Consider the following 17392-nt stretch of genomic DNA (forward strand, 5'->3'; position numbering starts at 1 on the left):
TTTGGTTTCCTTTGGATCGTGTTTTCTTGTTCTCATTGGTTCCAAATGAGCTTCATGTGTCTGCTCTATATGGGAAATTAGTGTACAAATCTGTTTTCAAGTGGCAAAACAGAGTCATGATTGATATGCTGCACAGCTGTTATCAATATACAAGCTGGAGACGACGATAATACTCAATTTACAGGAATCTGCTTTCTTAGTAAATGAATGATAAAGCAAAACGATTATTACTTCGTTCAAAAAAAAGCAAAACGATTATTACTATTCGACGGAGTATTGTTTTTTTCATGCAAAAGGTAAAACGATATACATGAGGAGGCTACATTTTACAATCATCTGAATCTGGAAAAGATTTGGCCTATATCTATTGTGCCATGTTAATCTTCTTATAATTATAAGAGAAATACATTTTTAATAATGTCTAAAATGTTGGCTTTATTTACGCAATAGAACATTAAGAAAAAATGTTAATTGAAACTATAAAGGGTAAAGTTGAGATTAAGAATTTTAATTAAAAAATCCAACCCGTTTAGAGAAGATCCGCGTGTTTGTGTTGGATCTTTAAGCGGGTTATCAATTTTTCTTTCTTTCATCATCTCCATTGATTCTCTTTGGATAACTGCTTCTTCAGTCGGTAAAAAATATAACAGATATTTAATTTGAATTATTAAATCAGTCATGATGTGTTCGATGGAGTTATAATTTATATAATATCATAACAATTTAAAACTCAAAATCTTTACAAAAAAGTAAAAACCATATCTTTGTTCTTAACATAGAAATCAATAATGAAGTTTTGGATCTAACATATATTGTAAAAAAAATAGAAATAATAAAAAGAACATATGAAAATCAGGACTTAGGTTTCGGTTTTTACAGAGATCCATTGAGGAAGAAGACAACGGTAATATCGTCATTTTGCCATATAAAACAAAAAAATTGAAGTTAAATGTGTGATAGCTGTGTTCGAACTCAACACCAACGACTATAAAAACAGCCCTTAAACCAGTGCACTATGATACATTATTGGATTAATTTTCAATATCTAAAAAGATATATTACGGGTTAAGCTATGTTATTTTTCTTTAAAAATGATGAGTTTATAAATTTTCTTAGATCGATTAATCTAAAGCTTATTCGTTAGACCGATTAATCAATATTAATTAAATAGAATTATTCAAAGTATAATTTCCAAAATTAGGTTTACCAAATCATTAATTCGATTGTTTGAATTGGAAACAGACAAGTTAACATGGTAAAAGAAAAGTGTGATCGTGGAATCAAAGCAATGAAGACGAGGATGTTCTACCGTTATCTAAGACACTTTAGAGGATGACTCAAGCAGAGATGGTAGAGCTGAAGAAGCAGTTAGAGGATTTGTTGAGCAAGAGATTCATCCGTCCTAGTGTATCACCGTGGGGAGCGCCGAGTTATTCGTTAAGAAGAAATATGGAAGTTTCCGCTTGTGTATTGACTACAGGGGTCTCAACCGGGTCATTGTGAAGAAAAATTACCCTCTTCCCATGATCGATGAGTTGTTGGATCAGCTGAGAGGTGCTACTTCTGGACGTGTCTGTCATCATCTTCATCGACGACATCCTGGTTTATTCTAAGAGCCTGAGGAGCATGCAGTGCATTTGAGAGCAGTTCTGGAGAATCTGTATGAGCAGAAGTTGTTTGCTAAGTTGAGCAAATGTAGTTTCTTGTAGCGTGAGATGGGTTTTCTGGGTCATATTGTGTCTGCAAATGGGGTTTTTGTAGATCTGGAGAAGATTCAGACTATTAAAGATTGGCCTAGACCGCAAAATGCCACAAAGATCATGAGTTTCCTTGGGTTGGCAGGCTATTATAGGAGGTTTGTGTGGGACTTTGCAAGCAGAGCACGTCCTATGACTAAGTTGACAGGGAAGGATGTTCCTTTTGTGTGGTCACAGGAGTGCGAGGAGGGCTTTGCAAGCCTGAAGCAGTTGTTGACTACTACTCCAGTATTGGCTTTGCTTGAGCTATATGGTTTGATGCAGCATGGGAAGGTGATTGCCTATGCTTCGCGGCAGTTGCGGAAGCATGAGGACAATTATCCTACTCGTGACTTGAAGATGGGTGTTGTAGTTTTTGTCCTGAAGATTTGGAGGTCTTATCTTTATGGTGCAAAGGTACATGTGTTTACAGATCATAAGAGCCTGAAGTATATATTCACTGATCTCGAGCTGAACTTTAGGCAGAGGCGGTTGATGGAGCTCGTGGCAGATTATGATCTGGAGATAGCTTATCACCCTGGTAAGGCTAACCTGGTTGCGGATGCTCTGAGTCGGATGAGGGCAGCTTCGGCTCAGGAGCAGGATATGGATTTTCTGGTAAGAGAGATCAGTGCCTTGAGTTTGTGTGCGGTTTCTAAGGAGCCGTTGGGTTTGGTTGCAGCTGATAGAGCGGATCTGTTGAGTATATTGAGTTTGGCTCAAGAGAATGATTTGGGGCTGGTGAATGCCTCTAAGGTTGTTGATTCAGAGTATCAGGTCTCCGCTAATAGTACTATTTTGGTACATGGGCGGATTTGTGTGCCTAAGGATGAGGAGTTGAGGCAGGAGATTCTGAGAGAGGCTCATGCAAGCATGTTCTCTATTCATCTTGGAGCTACTAAGATGTACCGTGACCTCAAGAGGTACTATCATTGGGTCGGGATGAAGAAGGATGTGACTAGCTAGGTCGCGAGGTGTGATGTGTGTCAGCTTGTGAAGGCTGAGCATCAGGTACCAAGTGGATTGCTGAAGAGTCTTCCCATTTCAGAGTGGAAGTGGGATATGATTACTATGGACTTTGTGGTAGGTTTACCAGTGTCTAGGACGTTTGATGCTATTTGGGTCATTGTGGACCGGTTGACTAAGTCAGCACATTTTCTGACCATTAAGAAGACCGATGGAGCAGCGGTCTTGGCTAAGAATTATGTGAAGAAGATAGTCAGATTGCTTGGGGTGCCAGCAAGCATTGTGTCTGATAGGGTTTCCAAGTTCACTTGGTGTTTTGGAGGGTATTTCAGGCAGAGATGGGCACTAAGGTGCATATGAGTACAGCTTATCATCCCCAGACCGATGGACAGTCAAAGAAGACGATCCAGAAATTGGAGGATTTGCTGAGGATGTGTGCGCTGGATTGGGGTGGCCATTAAGCAGATCACCTGAGCTTGGTAGAGTTTTCTTACAACAACAGTTACCAGGCGAGTATTGGCATGGCTCCTTATGAGGCTTTGTAGGGGAGGTCGTGTCGTACACTGTTATCCTGGATTCAGGTGGGGGAGAGGAGCATGTACGGGACAGATTTTGTTCATGAGACCTTGGAGAAGATTTGGGTTCTAAAGTTGAACATGAAGGAAGCTCAGGATCGGCAAAGGAGTTATGCCGATTGGAGGAGGAGAGATCTTGAGTTTCAGGTTGGAGATAGAGTGTACCTCAAGATGGCCATGTTACGGGGTCCGAACAGGTAATTAACTTAGACTAAGTTGAGTCCGAGGTTTATGGGTCTGTTCAGAGTGATAGAGCGGGTCGGACTAGTGGCATATAGACTGGAGTTACCTGAGGTGATGCGTGGTTTTCACAAGGTTTTCCATGTGTGTATCTTTCAAAAGTGTCTATGTGAGGATGATCAGTTGTTGACTAAGATTCCTGAGGATCTTCAGCCTAACATGACTTTGGAGGCGAGACCTGTGAGGGTGCTCGATATGAGGTTCAAGGAACTTCAGAAGAAGGTTCCTTTGATGTGAGTCATTTGGGACTGTGATAGTGTTGAGGAGTAGACTTGGGATCAAGAGGCGAGGATGAAGGCAAGGTTCAAGAAGTGGTTCGAGAAGCAGGTCGCGACTTGAACTTGTCTAGCCTAGTCCTAGATGTAGTCTGTGGTTGGAGCGGGAATGGAGTATGCCAGCCCATCTCTCTTGTCTTACTTGGTCGCTTAGGGGTGGTTGGTTGTGCGACTAAGTAATAAGATGAGGTGGTGCTCGAGGTACAAATTTTCCGTGAGGCGGTGGTTTGAGGGAAATTTTACTGAAATATAAGTTACTAAAAGTGGGAAGTTTCCAGAAGTCGAAAGTCTAAAAAGGGAAAGTTTTATCTAAGTTAGAATTTGCCCATTTTTAGTGGTTGTGAGCCTTGGAGTTGCTTGTGTGGCCTCTGTGGCGGGCTATTTATCTATTGTGTGGCCTTTGTGGCGGACTTTTTAACCATGTGTGGCCTTTGTGGCGGGCTGTTTAGCCTGAGTGTGGACTTTGTGGCGGGCTGTTTAGCCAGAGTGTGGACTTTGTGGCGGGCTGTTTAGCTAGAGTGTGTCCTTTGTGATGAGCTGTTTAGCCAGAGTTGCCTGTTTAGGCGGTCCTTCGGGACGAGTGGTCTTTGTGACGGTCCTTCAGGACGAGTGGTGTTTGTGACGGTCCTTCGGGACGAGTGGCCTTGGTGGCGGTCCTGTTTAGGACATTTGTTTGGCCTTTGTGGTGGTCCTGTTTAGGACATTTGTTTGGTTTTGGTGGCTGTCCTGTTTAGGGCATTTGTTTGGCCTTTGTGGCGGTCCTGTTTAGGACATTTGTTTAGCCTTTGAGGCGGCCCTTGTGGCATTGAGATGATCCTTGTGTGGTCATGAGGTATTCCAGTGAGGGGATATGTGGTTGGTAGGGCATTGTGTTGTTCTACGCGAGCCACAGGGAGGAAACTTGGTTAGGGATAGGACTTATACGTGTTCAGAATTGTTTGCTCACGACTCTTGGGGGATTTTGGTTCTCCTAGTACCGCCATATTCTAAGACTTTATGGCTTGAGAGTAGGTTTGGTATATCCACTTCGGATGACGATTCGGGGGGGGGGGCGCTGTGGGGTGGCAACCCGAGAGACGATTGTTGGACTTCCCTATATTATGACATGCGGGCTTAGGCCCGATGAGGAGCCAGTATTATGGCATGCAGGCTTCGGCCTGATGAGGAGCCAATATTAGGGCATGCATGCTTCAGCCTGATGAGGAGCCAATAAAAACTCAAGGTTTAGGCCTGTGAGTAAAGGAAAGTCTAAAAGTCGAGAGCAAATAATGCATGGAACGTGAATCTAACGCCTATAGGTAACCTTTTGTAGATCGGTCGGAGGAGTGCGGGCCGTGGAGACGGTTGCACGGGAGTCCTTGACTAATAGTTGTTCAAGATTCGAGGACGAATCTAAGTTGGTGGGGGAGATTTGTAACATCCGCGAACCAAAATCCCGGTTTAGGGATTGCATCGGTTGATGCATTATGTGCATCGGTCGATGCATAGCCGGTTTGGTGCGGACGAGTTTAAGTTAAACGTTAGGTAAGTTGTGTTTTGTCTCATTCAACGAGTTTAGCTGTTTTTGAGAGAAACGAAAGAGAGAAAAGTGTTCTTGGGTGTCTTGAGGATTTCTGGAGATTGGAAACGTTGTCTAGGTTTGTGTTCTTGGGTGTAGCTTGTTAGAACGTTGTCTAGGTTTGTGTGAGGCTTTCTTGTGGCTTGGGATCGAGTTTGTGGCTTGTAGGAACAAAGATCCGACGAGAGGCTTTAGGGAAAACGATGCTCGGCATGTGCATCGGTCGATGCACTTTGCGCGTCGGTCGATGCAATTTGCGCGTCGGTCGATGCAAGTGCGAGCACAGTGCATATAACTTTAGGGTCTTTGTGCTATGTCGAGCATGCGTTGATCGATGCAATGGGAGTATCAGTCGATGCAAATGAACCTTACATCGGTCGATGCATATCATGTGTCAGTCGACGCAATCCCAACTGGTGTCGGTCGATGCATGTTTGGTGTCGGTCAATGCAGAGTCCTGGTAAAGGCAAAGTGTGATCGTCGAATCAAGGCAATGAAGAGGAGGATATTCTAGGGACTGGATTGATTGTTGTCTGACATTGCTAGGTTGCTAGAGTTGGGTCATTAGAAACATTGGTAGGTTGCTGGTTCTATGTTTCCTGTTGTTTGGTATTTGGATATTGTTTATGTTATAACTTTGGTTTATTATTGAATATTTATTGGATATTGGTATTTTGTTATTTTTCGCTGTTGGTTGTGATTGTGGTTAGATGACTTGTGAGTATGAGACCACTAGTTGTAGTTTAGTTATTATTATATTCACTATTATTACTATTACTTATTTTTAAATAAAAAAAACCGGTCATGTCGTTTCAGTATTCATCTTTTTTTTTATGCTACCTGTCCAGAAAATTTATACAAATAATAATAATATCATGAGATATTTCTTAATCCCAAAAACCTTAGTTATTATGCATAAGAAACTTTGTTAACACTTCAAAGTCAAAGATTGCGTAGTATGCATTATGAAATTGAGAAACAAAACAAAATATAAAGAAACGACGACAAAAACACTTGGTAAAATATAAAAATATTTTTATATTGCTTCTTCGATTAGACAACAAACAAATTGCCTTCGAGATTTTTTCAAGCACAATGATATGTCAAACAAAAGGTTAATAAAAACAAAGAAGAAAATTTTACCAAGAAAAACAAAGCTAGTAAAAATTATTTTGTTTGATGAAAAATATGTCATCATTTCTTTACTTATATAGAGGGGTGTATTTACAATCATGTTTTTTTTAATATAATAAGATTATAATTATCTTGTGCATCGTTTTACCAAGCTTGAAATTTGTGATTTCTGATCGTTAAAATTGACAAGTGTCATGATCTGATGATTTATTAACTTGGATATTTAATCGTTAAAATTGATACATGTCACGATCTGGTGAGTTTTTAACTTTGATCTCTGATCATTAAAACTAACACATGTCACGATCTGGTGAGTTACGAACTTTGAGAATCGAACTTTATATAATAAGATATTGTGTATAAAAAAAATATGTTTTAGCGAATTAAATAATTTTTATTGTTTCCTAAGATTTCTGCATCAATAAATCGAATATGTTAAATAATTTTGAAAATATTATATTATGATTTTGTAAACCAACATAAGTTTTTCATTTCGTACTATGCCACATCAAAGATGGTTGAAGTTCTATCAAAATTGTTTAAATAAGTAGATAGAGATTTGCATGTATGAGTATTTTTAAATCTGAACTGATTATAAATTGGGTTCTTGTATTTGATTTAAAGTTTGGCAAATATTAAGTGTTTATATATTTGTTTTGTAAATTTATGTCAAGGCAGATAAAAATAAAGGGTCGGATTGTAACATCACCTAAATAAGGTGGTTAATTTTTTTTATCAGTTGTAGAAAAAACAGTTAAAGAGAAGACGATCATAAAAAATGAAAAAGGCAGTTGAGTTAAAAACAAACAGTTAGATAATATTAATGATTGATAATATACGCTTAAGTAGTAAAATATTTTAAAATTTTTATTTTTAGTTTTTTAAAAAATTTTAAAGAAAATAATAGAAATAAACAAATATTTTTTTAGAGAAAAGAAAAAGGTTTAACCTTCTAATTACTTCTTTGAATCTCTATTCCAACCACTTATTTCATCTATTCAGCTGTTCAGTAACTAAACGATTCAACATTAATTTGTGCTGACCAATAAAAACTAAAATAAAAATAGAATAATTGATTATTTGCCTAAAATAAAAGACTAATCGAGGAAAAACGAGCTATTTCCCCCCCCCCCCCCCAATAACTATCATATCTCGTTGGATCGAGCCCGGACTTTGCACACGAGCTATGTATCCCTGTCCACTATGACCGACTCCTATTTCCCCCAAACTCGAAAGTTTAACACTTATATCACCCTGAATTAAAAGTTCGAGATGTACTTACACCTAATCATGGGTTTGTCATGATTTACTATTTCCTTAACCATCTAACGAAAAGCATAAACCAAATTAAACCAGATTACCTAATTTGACCCGAATTTATGCATTTAACCAATTTGACCCGATTGTTTTCGATTTAACTTCCATTTGACCCGACTAAACATTCCTTCAAACCCAAAATCCCCAAACATCGAAAGAACCCTAAATTGAAAAAAACCCCAAATTTCGAAGAACCCTAAAAAGGTGAGTGTGAGTTCGAGTTCCTTTGGAGAAGAGAGAGTTGATGGCGTTGATCGAGAGAGATCCCGACGGCCCGACGCCTGATTTTGACGAAGAAGGAGAAGAGAGAGACCAAATTCACATCAAACAGTTGGTCTCGACTTTTGTCGACGAACCTCCAATCCACCACGATGTGTACCGAGAGAGTGAAGACGACGATGAAGACGGTCCAGTAAGAGCTCGTACGAATATGAGGCATGGTAATGGAGAGTTGTTCTATAAGCAGGCGTTTTTCAACGGAGTTGCTTTCAATGAGGCGGTTCTCGATTATGTACTCAAAACTGGGAGAAATCTGAAGCAGTACATGTATGATAAAGCTAAAATAGGGTATGAATGTGTTGGTGTTAATGATGAGGATGGATCTAAATGTGAGTGGAGGGTTTATGCGTTGATTCTGTCTAATGATAAGATTCTGTCTAATGATAAGATTGAACCCGAGTTCTTCATGCCAAGGAAGATTGAAGAAATTGCTAAGGCAGATTGGAAGATTAGTATCACTAGACTTCAATGTCAAGCTGCTAGGAAGACAGCACTGAAGTGGATTGAGAGGGAGTATGATGAGCAGTTCCATAGATTAAGAGATTATGCAGCTGAGATTATGGAATCTAACCCCAATTCACATGTTGAGGTAGAATGTATTATGAATGATGATGGAAAGACATGTTCAACATGTTCTATGTTTGTTTTGACAACATTAGAAGAACATGGATGGCGACTTGTAAGCCGATCATAGGAATTGATGGTTGCTTTTTGAAGAATAAGGTTAAGGGTCAACTATTGGTAGCCTTAGGCAGGGATGCAAACAATGGTATATATCCAATAGCATGGGGGGTTGTGAAAGTTGAGAACACTGACAATTGGGTATGGTTAGCAAAGTTGTTGAAGGAAGACCTTGGTTTAAATGATGGTGATGGATTCATCATGATGTCCGATAGGCAAAAGGCAAGTTTATTTGTTGTTTTACTTCACTTCTTTAATTTGTTTTGGCTTCACTTATTTAATTTGTGTCTTGTTGTTATGTATCAGGGATAAATCAAGGCTTTTTCTCTGGAGTTACCAAAGATAGAGCATCAGATGTGTGTTCAACACATCTACGGTAACTTGAAAAAGGCGCATGGAAATAAAGCTCGACTGAAGCCAATACTATGGGATTTTGCATGGTCTTACAATTAGTCAGAGTATAGGTGACATTTGGAGAGGATATTTGCTTATGATTCACGCGTTTACAGTGATGTAATGAGGATAAATCCGAAGAGTTGGTGTAGGGCATTCAACAAGGTTGGTAATTACAGCGAAGATGTCGACAATAACTCGACAGAGTCTTTTAACAGCTCCATCAACAAGGCAAGAGAGAAGCCTTTTGTTGCAATGTTAGAGACAATACGACGACTGGCCATGGTGTGAATTCCAAAGAGATCTGCCATATCTAATTCTCACACAGGTAAAGTTCATCTTATCCCCTTATCCTTATGTATTATTGTTGTGTTTATAGAGTCTCATGTTTTCCACAACTGTTGCAGGGATCTGTACTCCCTATGTTGTTAAGTTTCTATAGGATGAGCACAAAGCAGCATGTACAGCTAAGGTATCCACCAGCCTAAATGGCACCTTTGAAGTCAAAGTATGTGGAAAGTAAGTGGAGACACTCATCGAGTCTGTCTAAAGAAGATGACTTGTATGTGTCAGAAGTGGCAAATATGTGGCATCTCATGTGAGCATGCATATGGTCTTATCATTGATAAGAAGCTAACGGCTGAAAACTTCGTGTGCCAATGGTTTCGAACATAAATATGGAGGAGAAACTATGAAGAAGGCCTAACTCCACAAAGAAGTGCAAAGTTTTGGCCTTGTATTAATGGGAATAAAGTGTATGCAGAACAACCTGAGGAAAAACAGACCAAGGCTGACAAGAAAAGGAAGAAAGGTGTCAATGAGTCACCTACTAAGAAGCAACCAAAACAGGAAAAAATAATCATGCATTGTGGCATTTGTGGGGAAGCTAACCATAACTCTAGGTTCCATAAGTCTGAATTTGCTCAGGTGTGATGTATTTTTTTGATGGTTTCAGTTTCTAACTTTTCTTTTGGTTACTTACTAACTCTCATGCCATGTTTTTTTCAGCCTTCTCGACAGCCTAGTCAACTTGAACCAAATCAAGGTTCACTCACTCAAGCTTGATCAAGTAGCTACTTATAACTAGGGTGCTAATTTTGTGGTTGCCTAGATTTTATTTTTGACCACATGAACTATTTTCTTCCCCTAGGTCGGTTAGAGTCTTTTGGCTCAAAAGGTGAATTTTGTGGTTGCCTATGTTATATTTTTCGACCACATAAACTCTTGTCTTTCGTAACTCTTTTGTATAATCTATTTTGCTTTGAATGATAATCGTTTATGACATTAAATTTCATCTATTTCCTCTACTCCCTTCGTTTATAACAGAACAAAGAAGTTCATGTTTGACACAAAAGGTTTCAAGTACACATTGTATTAAATCACAAACAAACAAACATGACCATACACCATCTTCAACCAACTACTTTGCTTAGTGCAATCATGACCACACAGACTATCAATATAACACTCATCATCTTTTTATTCCATGATTTGGCTTCATCTAAACCATCATCAACCTTTTCCAAGACCTTCTCCATCTTCTCATAAACCACATTATCAATCACCAACCTCTCTGTCCTAAGCTTTTTCAGTTGTTGCTCATGTGCAGCATTCTTCGTAGTCAATGCATCTACTTCATTCAGCAAAACTTCATCGACCCACTTGAACACATGTTCATCATTCCGAAGCTGCCAATATCCTAATTATTAGAACCAACCAAAATCATAAACAAGAAGATAAAAGCATAAATTTTACCTTATTTGTTGCAGCAAAACTACAACGGTAGTATCTGCGGCAAGAATTCGGATCAGATTTTGAGATCAAAGCTACAACAGCTTCTCCGCACCAACATCTCTTAGGCACACCAAACACTCTTCCTCTGGCACGAGAACTGGATGATTCAGTCGACTTTGTTGATAATTTGCTCATTCTGAAGCTCGAATTCGGTAATGGGAATCCAAAAAATAAGAAAGAAGAAAAAAAATGCTAAATCGTTTGTAGGGTTCGTGATTTTTGAAACTTTGGGATTTGTGGGTTCATGGGTCATAACTGGGTAAGGAATCGGGTCTTTATTGGTTTAATTTCGGATTTATATGATTTGGTCTACGGTTCCCAAGCTAAACTAACCCAATTTTAATTCAAGGTAATGTAAGTGTTAAACTTTCGATCTGGGAGAAAATAAGAGTCAGTCATAGTGGATAGAGATATATGGCTCTTGTTTAAAGTTCAAGACTCGATTCAACGAGATATAATAGTTACCGGAAGAAATGGCTCGTTTCTCTGGATAATCGATGGAAACAAATATTAAATTATATTATTCTCAATCTTACCATAGAAATATATTAAATAAGTATAAGTTTAGTAGAATCACAAACGTGTCCTTGGACCTATCAATGTTAATTACCAAGCAGGCACTCATGAATTTTTAGCCTTTTGGGGACAAAATCATAAGTAGATAAGATATAACACGTGGAGTCGTGGACGATCAGTTCCATGTGGTGTGATTCACACATGATCGCTCCTATCTGCCAACAACTAAATAAACTTTGTTTTATATAAACATGTGAACCAGTAAGTACTAAGAACTAACAAATTAAAACATGTAAACCAACTATAAATAATATCTCACTGCTTCTGCTTATAATTAAAATTCAAAACTAGTATCTTTTGGGTATTACATGAATTTATAGTTTAACTGGAAAAACAAAATGAAAACTCCTCTCAATAGTGATGCTAAATCAAATTACTGAATTTTGGTATATCAATAGATTGTAGCATAATGTTGGTGATCCATTTATAATGGGTTTTAGCATATTATTAATCAATATACACTAACGTACAAATAGAAATAATGCTGGTCAAAAATTCAGAAGCAAGTTATTTTATATGTTTCTATCAAGAGGCATATTTTCAGTGGAAGTCTTTTACACTAGATCTTAGATATGCCTCTTGAATTTATTGCTTATGGGAAATTTTCATCTATATACTCTTTTGAGTTGAATATGATCATAATAAGATTTCAATCAAATATATCTCTCGTGATAATATAATTGACGACAAATCATATATATGGTGTAGATTTCACATACAAGAGTTACACAAAAACAATAATGAAAAATTAGTTGACAACAGATATCAACTAAAGGCAAATATATCGAAAGGCAATGATTTGATTAACATATTTTTATGTTTCCATTGAAAAAACTTTTATATTCATACAAACTTGACCTAATAATTCTCTGCAAAATTTGAGATTGTTCAAACGTTTGCTGTCCATAACTCCATGTGCAATTTAATGAACCAAAACAAATATATATGTTCATCTATAGTAAAATTATTTAACTCCACAGCTCTTAGCAATAAGAAAAAAAAAAGAACAAAACAAAATAATCTTATTATAACACTACGGATATTGTTGTATTTTCCCTTTTTTTTTTTTTGAGTAAACGACAACTGGGGGCAAAACCAACTGGACATTTTTAAAAATTTGTTTTATAAGTTTTTTAACACAATAAAAATAAAATAAAATGGAAGAACAACTGGAATAAAAATTATTATTCGTGTTTGATAATGTGATGTTCTCTTCCTTGAAGATCTTTGCGCGTCACTGATGTTTCTTCTCTCCTTCTTCAATCATTCATCCTTAAATCTATTTTTTCTATCTTTCAAATATTAATCTTCAGATGTTTTTTTGACTCATAGAGATTTTTTTTTTTCTATCAAATTACTCTGTTTTTGAGATCTCTGTTTCAACAGGCTTGGGAGAATCATGTCTTTGAGATCAGAATCTTCCAAGGCAGAAAAGTTAACAGAGGATCCAGTTACGTACAAGACGGCACAGAGCAGCGTGACGTGCATCTACCAAGCACACATGGTTGGATTCTGGAGAAACGTTAGGGTTCTATGGTCTAAAAATCTTATGAACCATTCCTTAACCGTGATGGTCACTAGCGTACAAGGGGATATGAATTACTGTTGCAAGGTTGATCTTAAGCCATGGCACTTTTGGAACAAGAAAGGATACAAATCGTTTGAGGTTGAAGGAAACCAAGTAGATGTGTATTGGGATTTTAGGTCTGCTAAATTCAACGGCGGGCCTGAGCCGAGCTCGGATTTTTACGTGGCTCTTGTATCGGAGGAGGAGGTTGTTTTATTGTTGGGTGATCACAAGAAGAAAGCTTTTAAGAGAACTAAATCAAGACCTGCCTTGGTTGACGCTGCCTTGTTCTACAAGAAAGAGAATGTGTTTGGTAAGAAGAGCTTTTCGACTAGGGCGAAGTTCAATGATAGGAAGAAAGAGCATGAGATCGTAGTGGAGAGCTCGACCGGGGAGAAGGATCCTGAGATGTGGATTAGCGTAGATGGTATCATTTTGGTTCAAGTGAGAAATCTGCAGTGGAAATTTAGGGGGAATCAAACGGTTTTGGTGGATAAAGAACCTGTTCAAGTGTTTTGGGATGTGTACGATTGGTTCTTCAGCACGCCCGGTACAGGTCACGGCTTGTTCATCTTTAAACCAGAGAACGGTGAGAGTGACGCGAGCGATGGAGGAACCAAGGATAGTAGTTCTTCTTCTTCTTCTTCGTCTGAGTTTTGTCTCTTCCTTTATGCTTGGAAATTGGAGTAAGTCTAAAAATGTTTTCAAACCAAAGCTTGCATTCTTTTTGTTGCCTGACTGTAAGTTCACATTCAACATCAATCTTAGCGTGTGACCCACTCTTGATAATTTGACTAGTTCAAATTTACCAAGACGTGAAAAAGGGTTCGTTTTCAAAGACAGGCTGTTTCTCCCACTATTCATTAGTGCAATGTGCGTGTGTGTGTGTGTAACACTGACCAAGACCTTTTGATTCTTAGCCAACTCAGCAGACGATCTCATGAAGATGGAATTATTGTATGATTGCTTGCTTGAATTTAGAATCCTCTGGTGTAAACACAAGTTCTTGTCAATCTCAAGATTGTTGACATGTTTTATCTGAGAAATTGCAGTCTATTACTACTTGAATGATGCCCAACACAGTACGATGTACGCTGACTCGCTGAGAAATTATAAAATAAATCCGATAAGCAAACATTACCATAAATGTAATGAAGACTTTGCCTGCTCTAGCCGCACAACATTTCAGGTACACTTATCTCTCTACATCAAAGAAAAGCTCTGTTGATCCCTCAAACATGTGACGTCTAGCTTGTATGCTTGACCCTATCTATGTGGCTTGTATGTCCTTCTATCTTCTTAGTATTAGTTTATGTTGTCGTACTTTATGTTTGTATCCTTATTGTCATGTTGGGATGATGTGGTTTGCTAGGAACCTATTCATATTTGCTTTGATATCTTCCCATGTAAGTGTGTTGACGGTTGTAAAGACTCATCCTAGAGGTGAGCTCTTGTCACTAGCTTAATGAAATGGGGTTTGTTTGGAAAAAAAAACATGTGACCTCTAGCTGGAGAGGAACAAAACAGGCAAGGCCCAAACAACCAACTGCCAAATATATCAGTGTCTATAGGGAACGGTATTGTTGGTTAGGAATGGGACCAACTACTAATGTCCAATAAAGTCACATGGGTACACTCATAACCTAACATTTAGATGGGTTCCAAGTTTTCTTGGTTAAGAGCCTAGTATGAAATAGGTTAGTATCTATTCAAAACCACAATTAGGATATGAGAAAATTACAATCTTATATACAATTTTGTTCCGAATCTAGCGAGAAGAAAAATTCAACAACTCAGCAACTTACAAAAAGTAACTCAGTTTAAGACACCGAAGTCTATGCTAGTGACATCTCAAAGAAACAACGAAGATGTAGAGAGGTACCTACTAGTAGTTAAGAAGAAACGTTACATTAGTTACGGAACATACAAAACTTTTCTACAATTACCAAAGCGGAAACAAGTGGAAGAAGATGGTTTTCACGCTATCTATCAACCTACAAACAAACAACCATATCTGATAACAAGTTTTGATACTGCTTACCAGAGAGAGAGAGAGAGAGAGAGAGATCAGCTTGCTGCTATGTTGCAAGTGCCGATTCCGTCTCTACAGTCATTGGTAAGATCATTGAATGTTTCAATCTGCTTCTTCCCTCTCAAGAACACTTCTGTATCAACAGAAGCTCTCATGTAACCGTCAAACTCGACTGGGTTTCCTCCATTAAGCTTCGTTGTCTCTGAATACCATTCGCTGCTCTCGTCCCAAAGATCCTTAAACTCATCCAGAAAATGGGGTTTATACTTATCTTTCAAAGGGTTAAAGAAAGATACCTCTGGTTCATTTGTTGCAATATAAAGATTCCTTCCTTGTTCAATTTTGTCCTGAAGGGTAGACAAGATGGAGCTTGATGAAGTATCCCTTTCAAGATTAGGCCAAACCTCCTTGTTTCTTGCCTTGTCCCCTCGCTCAATGTGAATAGAATCATAATCCCAGTTTAACCTGGAAGCAATCGCGGAGACGATCTCCATCAGTCGTTTAGATTTCCACAATAGATGCCATGGCCTTTGCACAACAGTTTCTGTCTCCCCTTCACAAACTCTGTACCAATAGTTATCTGGTTCTACAGCCCCGAACTTCCTCATGACCAATGCGTCCTTTACATCAACAAGCTTCATCGGTGTGACCCTCAAGTCTTCAACGAGATGAAGGTTTAATCCGTTCTTCTTATACCATTTCCCCCAATCTGTCCAAAACTGCACTTGGTCTAACACAGAAGCAGCCTCTTTCAGATGCTCAAAATCAAAGTAAAACCTGAAGTCCTTCCCTTCCTCGTTCTGACCAGACAAGGTATAACCCGAAGACAGACAGAGAGTCAAATCCATCACTAATGTCCTATTCAAATACTGTGCTTCCCCTAAAGCACACAAGAAACTCCACAAGAAATGGTTCATACTCTTACACCTATCTCCACCACCAACGTAAACCAAGTAACGACCTTGTATAAACGCAGTCTCAGACTCAACCACAGGAAGTGAATCATTAACTCCTTCACCAACCACAGGCAATGAGAAATCATCAACCTTACCACCAATCGTTTTCTCAAACCCGGGTTTCAAACTCCTCTTCCTCTTCCTAGCATTCACACCTGAATGATACTCACCAATCCCCATCACACTAACACTACAATTCTCAGACTTTTCAATCACAAACCTACGGTAATCCTTATAAAACGCAGCCGTTTTGCCATCCTTAGGCCTATAACGCCAAGCCATATCACAAGAGCTAGCACCTTCCACAGCTGCAGGTTTACCAAACTTATAAAAGTGAATGTCTTTGAACTTGTCTATAGTAGCCTTCATCATCAAGTGGAAAACTTCAGGATCTTTGCAATCAATTGGGATGCTGATATCACAATCCAGCTGATTCGCATCGGAATCATTCTCAGAAGTCTCGACATCAGCTATGTTGATGAATCCAGCGAACGCGGTTTGGTTCGCCGCCATGAAATCTTCGCCGGTTTTAACAACAGTGTCATCGGATTGAAGAGTAGCGTTTGAATTAGATGTGAGGAAAGTTGTGATTTTGTCAGATGGGTGAAAAAGCGGGTCTTCTGGTTCGTATCTAGCAGCGTTAATGGTGAAAACCACGACTCCAGTGACCAACAAAGAGAAGCCTATGCTTCCGATTAAGTTCACTGCGCTTTGCCCAATATTCTCTGGTCGGAAGCTTCCCCCTCCGGTTCTGGATCTTCCTAACATCTTTTTTTTTTTTTTTTTTTTTCTTCTTTGTCTTTTCTCAAGATCTCTACACGAGTACGATGAATGTCATTCTCAGAGAGACAAGTACCAAGATGCAAGAGTTTTGGGTCTTTGTGAAGCGGAGGAATCGAAGAGTTTTTTGCAGTTTCTTTGTAATGTGTTAAAACGACATGCTTACATGTGTGGATGTGGAGCGACTCTACTTGCGTCGTCATCGACCATGGCAAAAAGAAGTCACTTTAGGGCATCTCTATTTTAGAGCAAAAACTTTATTATAGAGTAAAATCTTCTCTAACCTCATTTTATATCTTATTCTAAAATAGAGAAAAATTGAGATTGCTCTATATTCAGCCCCTCAAATATGAATTTTTATTTATATTTTAGCCCCTCAAATATAAATTTCTTTTTATTTAATAACTCCGTACGTTATTTACGAACAACAATATGTACAATTTACTAACATCAACAAATTTGGATCGTATCATACTTTTTAATATGTTGACGAACTTCAATTGTATATGTTGACAAACAACTTCACTTTTTTA

The 17392-nt window shown here is 38.4% G+C and overlaps 3 protein-coding genes across 4 annotated transcripts; 1 reads left to right on the forward strand and 2 right to left on the reverse strand.

The window, feature by feature from the left end:
- Positions 1-10566: 10566 nt before the first annotated feature.
- Positions 10567-11083, reverse strand: LOC104720450 (uncharacterized protein At4g04775-like). Its single transcript, XM_010438355.1, has 2 exons — positions 10910-11083; positions 10567-10842 (listed from the first exon to the last, which is right to left on the reverse strand). The coding sequence occupies exons 1-2, from the start codon at positions 11081-11083 to the stop codon at positions 10567-10569; spliced, it is 450 nt and encodes a 149-aa protein (XP_010436657.1).
- A 1554-nt stretch (positions 11084-12637) lies between these two features.
- Positions 12638-14154, forward strand: LOC104719196 (uncharacterized). Its single transcript, XM_010437058.3, has one exon. It carries the CDS (start codon positions 12924-12926, stop codon positions 13779-13781), a length of 858 nt encoding a protein of 285 aa, XP_010435360.1. The 5' UTR covers positions 12638-12923; the 3' UTR covers positions 13782-14154.
- A 666-nt stretch (positions 14155-14820) lies between these two features.
- LOC104719198 (uncharacterized) lies at positions 14821-17255 on the reverse strand. Of its 2 annotated transcripts, none has more exons than XM_010437059.3 (2): positions 15133-17255; positions 14821-14973 (listed from the first exon to the last, which is right to left on the reverse strand). In XM_010437059.3, exon 1 carries the CDS (start codon positions 16845-16847, stop codon positions 15159-15161), a length of 1689 nt encoding a protein of 562 aa, XP_010435361.2. In that variant the 5' UTR covers positions 16848-17255; the 3' UTR covers positions 14821-14973; positions 15133-15158. The 2 variants fall into 2 exon arrangements, with proteins under 2 accessions (XP_010435361.2, XP_010435362.2); XM_010437060.3 differs by having other exon boundaries at positions 14821-14976.
- Positions 17256-17392: the final 137 nt, after the last annotated feature.

This window comes from Camelina sativa, chromosome 10 (assembly GCF_030686135.1).
Source record: "Camelina sativa cultivar CO46 ecotype springtype chromosome 10, ASM3068613v1".
NCBI lineage: Eukaryota > Viridiplantae > Streptophyta > Magnoliopsida > Brassicales > Brassicaceae > Camelina > Camelina sativa.

Coding starts and splice junctions, on each gene's coding strand:
- LOC104720450 (XM_010438355.1), bottom strand. CDS start 11,083: ATGAGCAAATTATCAACAAAGTCGACTGAATCATCCAGTTCTCGTGCC. Junction 10,843..10,909: donor GTTTTGCTGCAACAAATAAG/GTAAAATTTATG, acceptor GGATATTGGCAG/CTTCGGAATGATGAACATGT.
- LOC104719196 (XM_010437058.3), top strand. CDS start 12,924: ATGTCTTTGAGATCAGAATCTTCCAAGGCAGAAAAGTTAACAGAGGAT.
- LOC104719198 (XM_010437059.3), bottom strand. CDS start 16,847: ATGTTAGGAAGATCCAGAACCGGAGGGGGAAGCTTCCGACCAGAGAAT.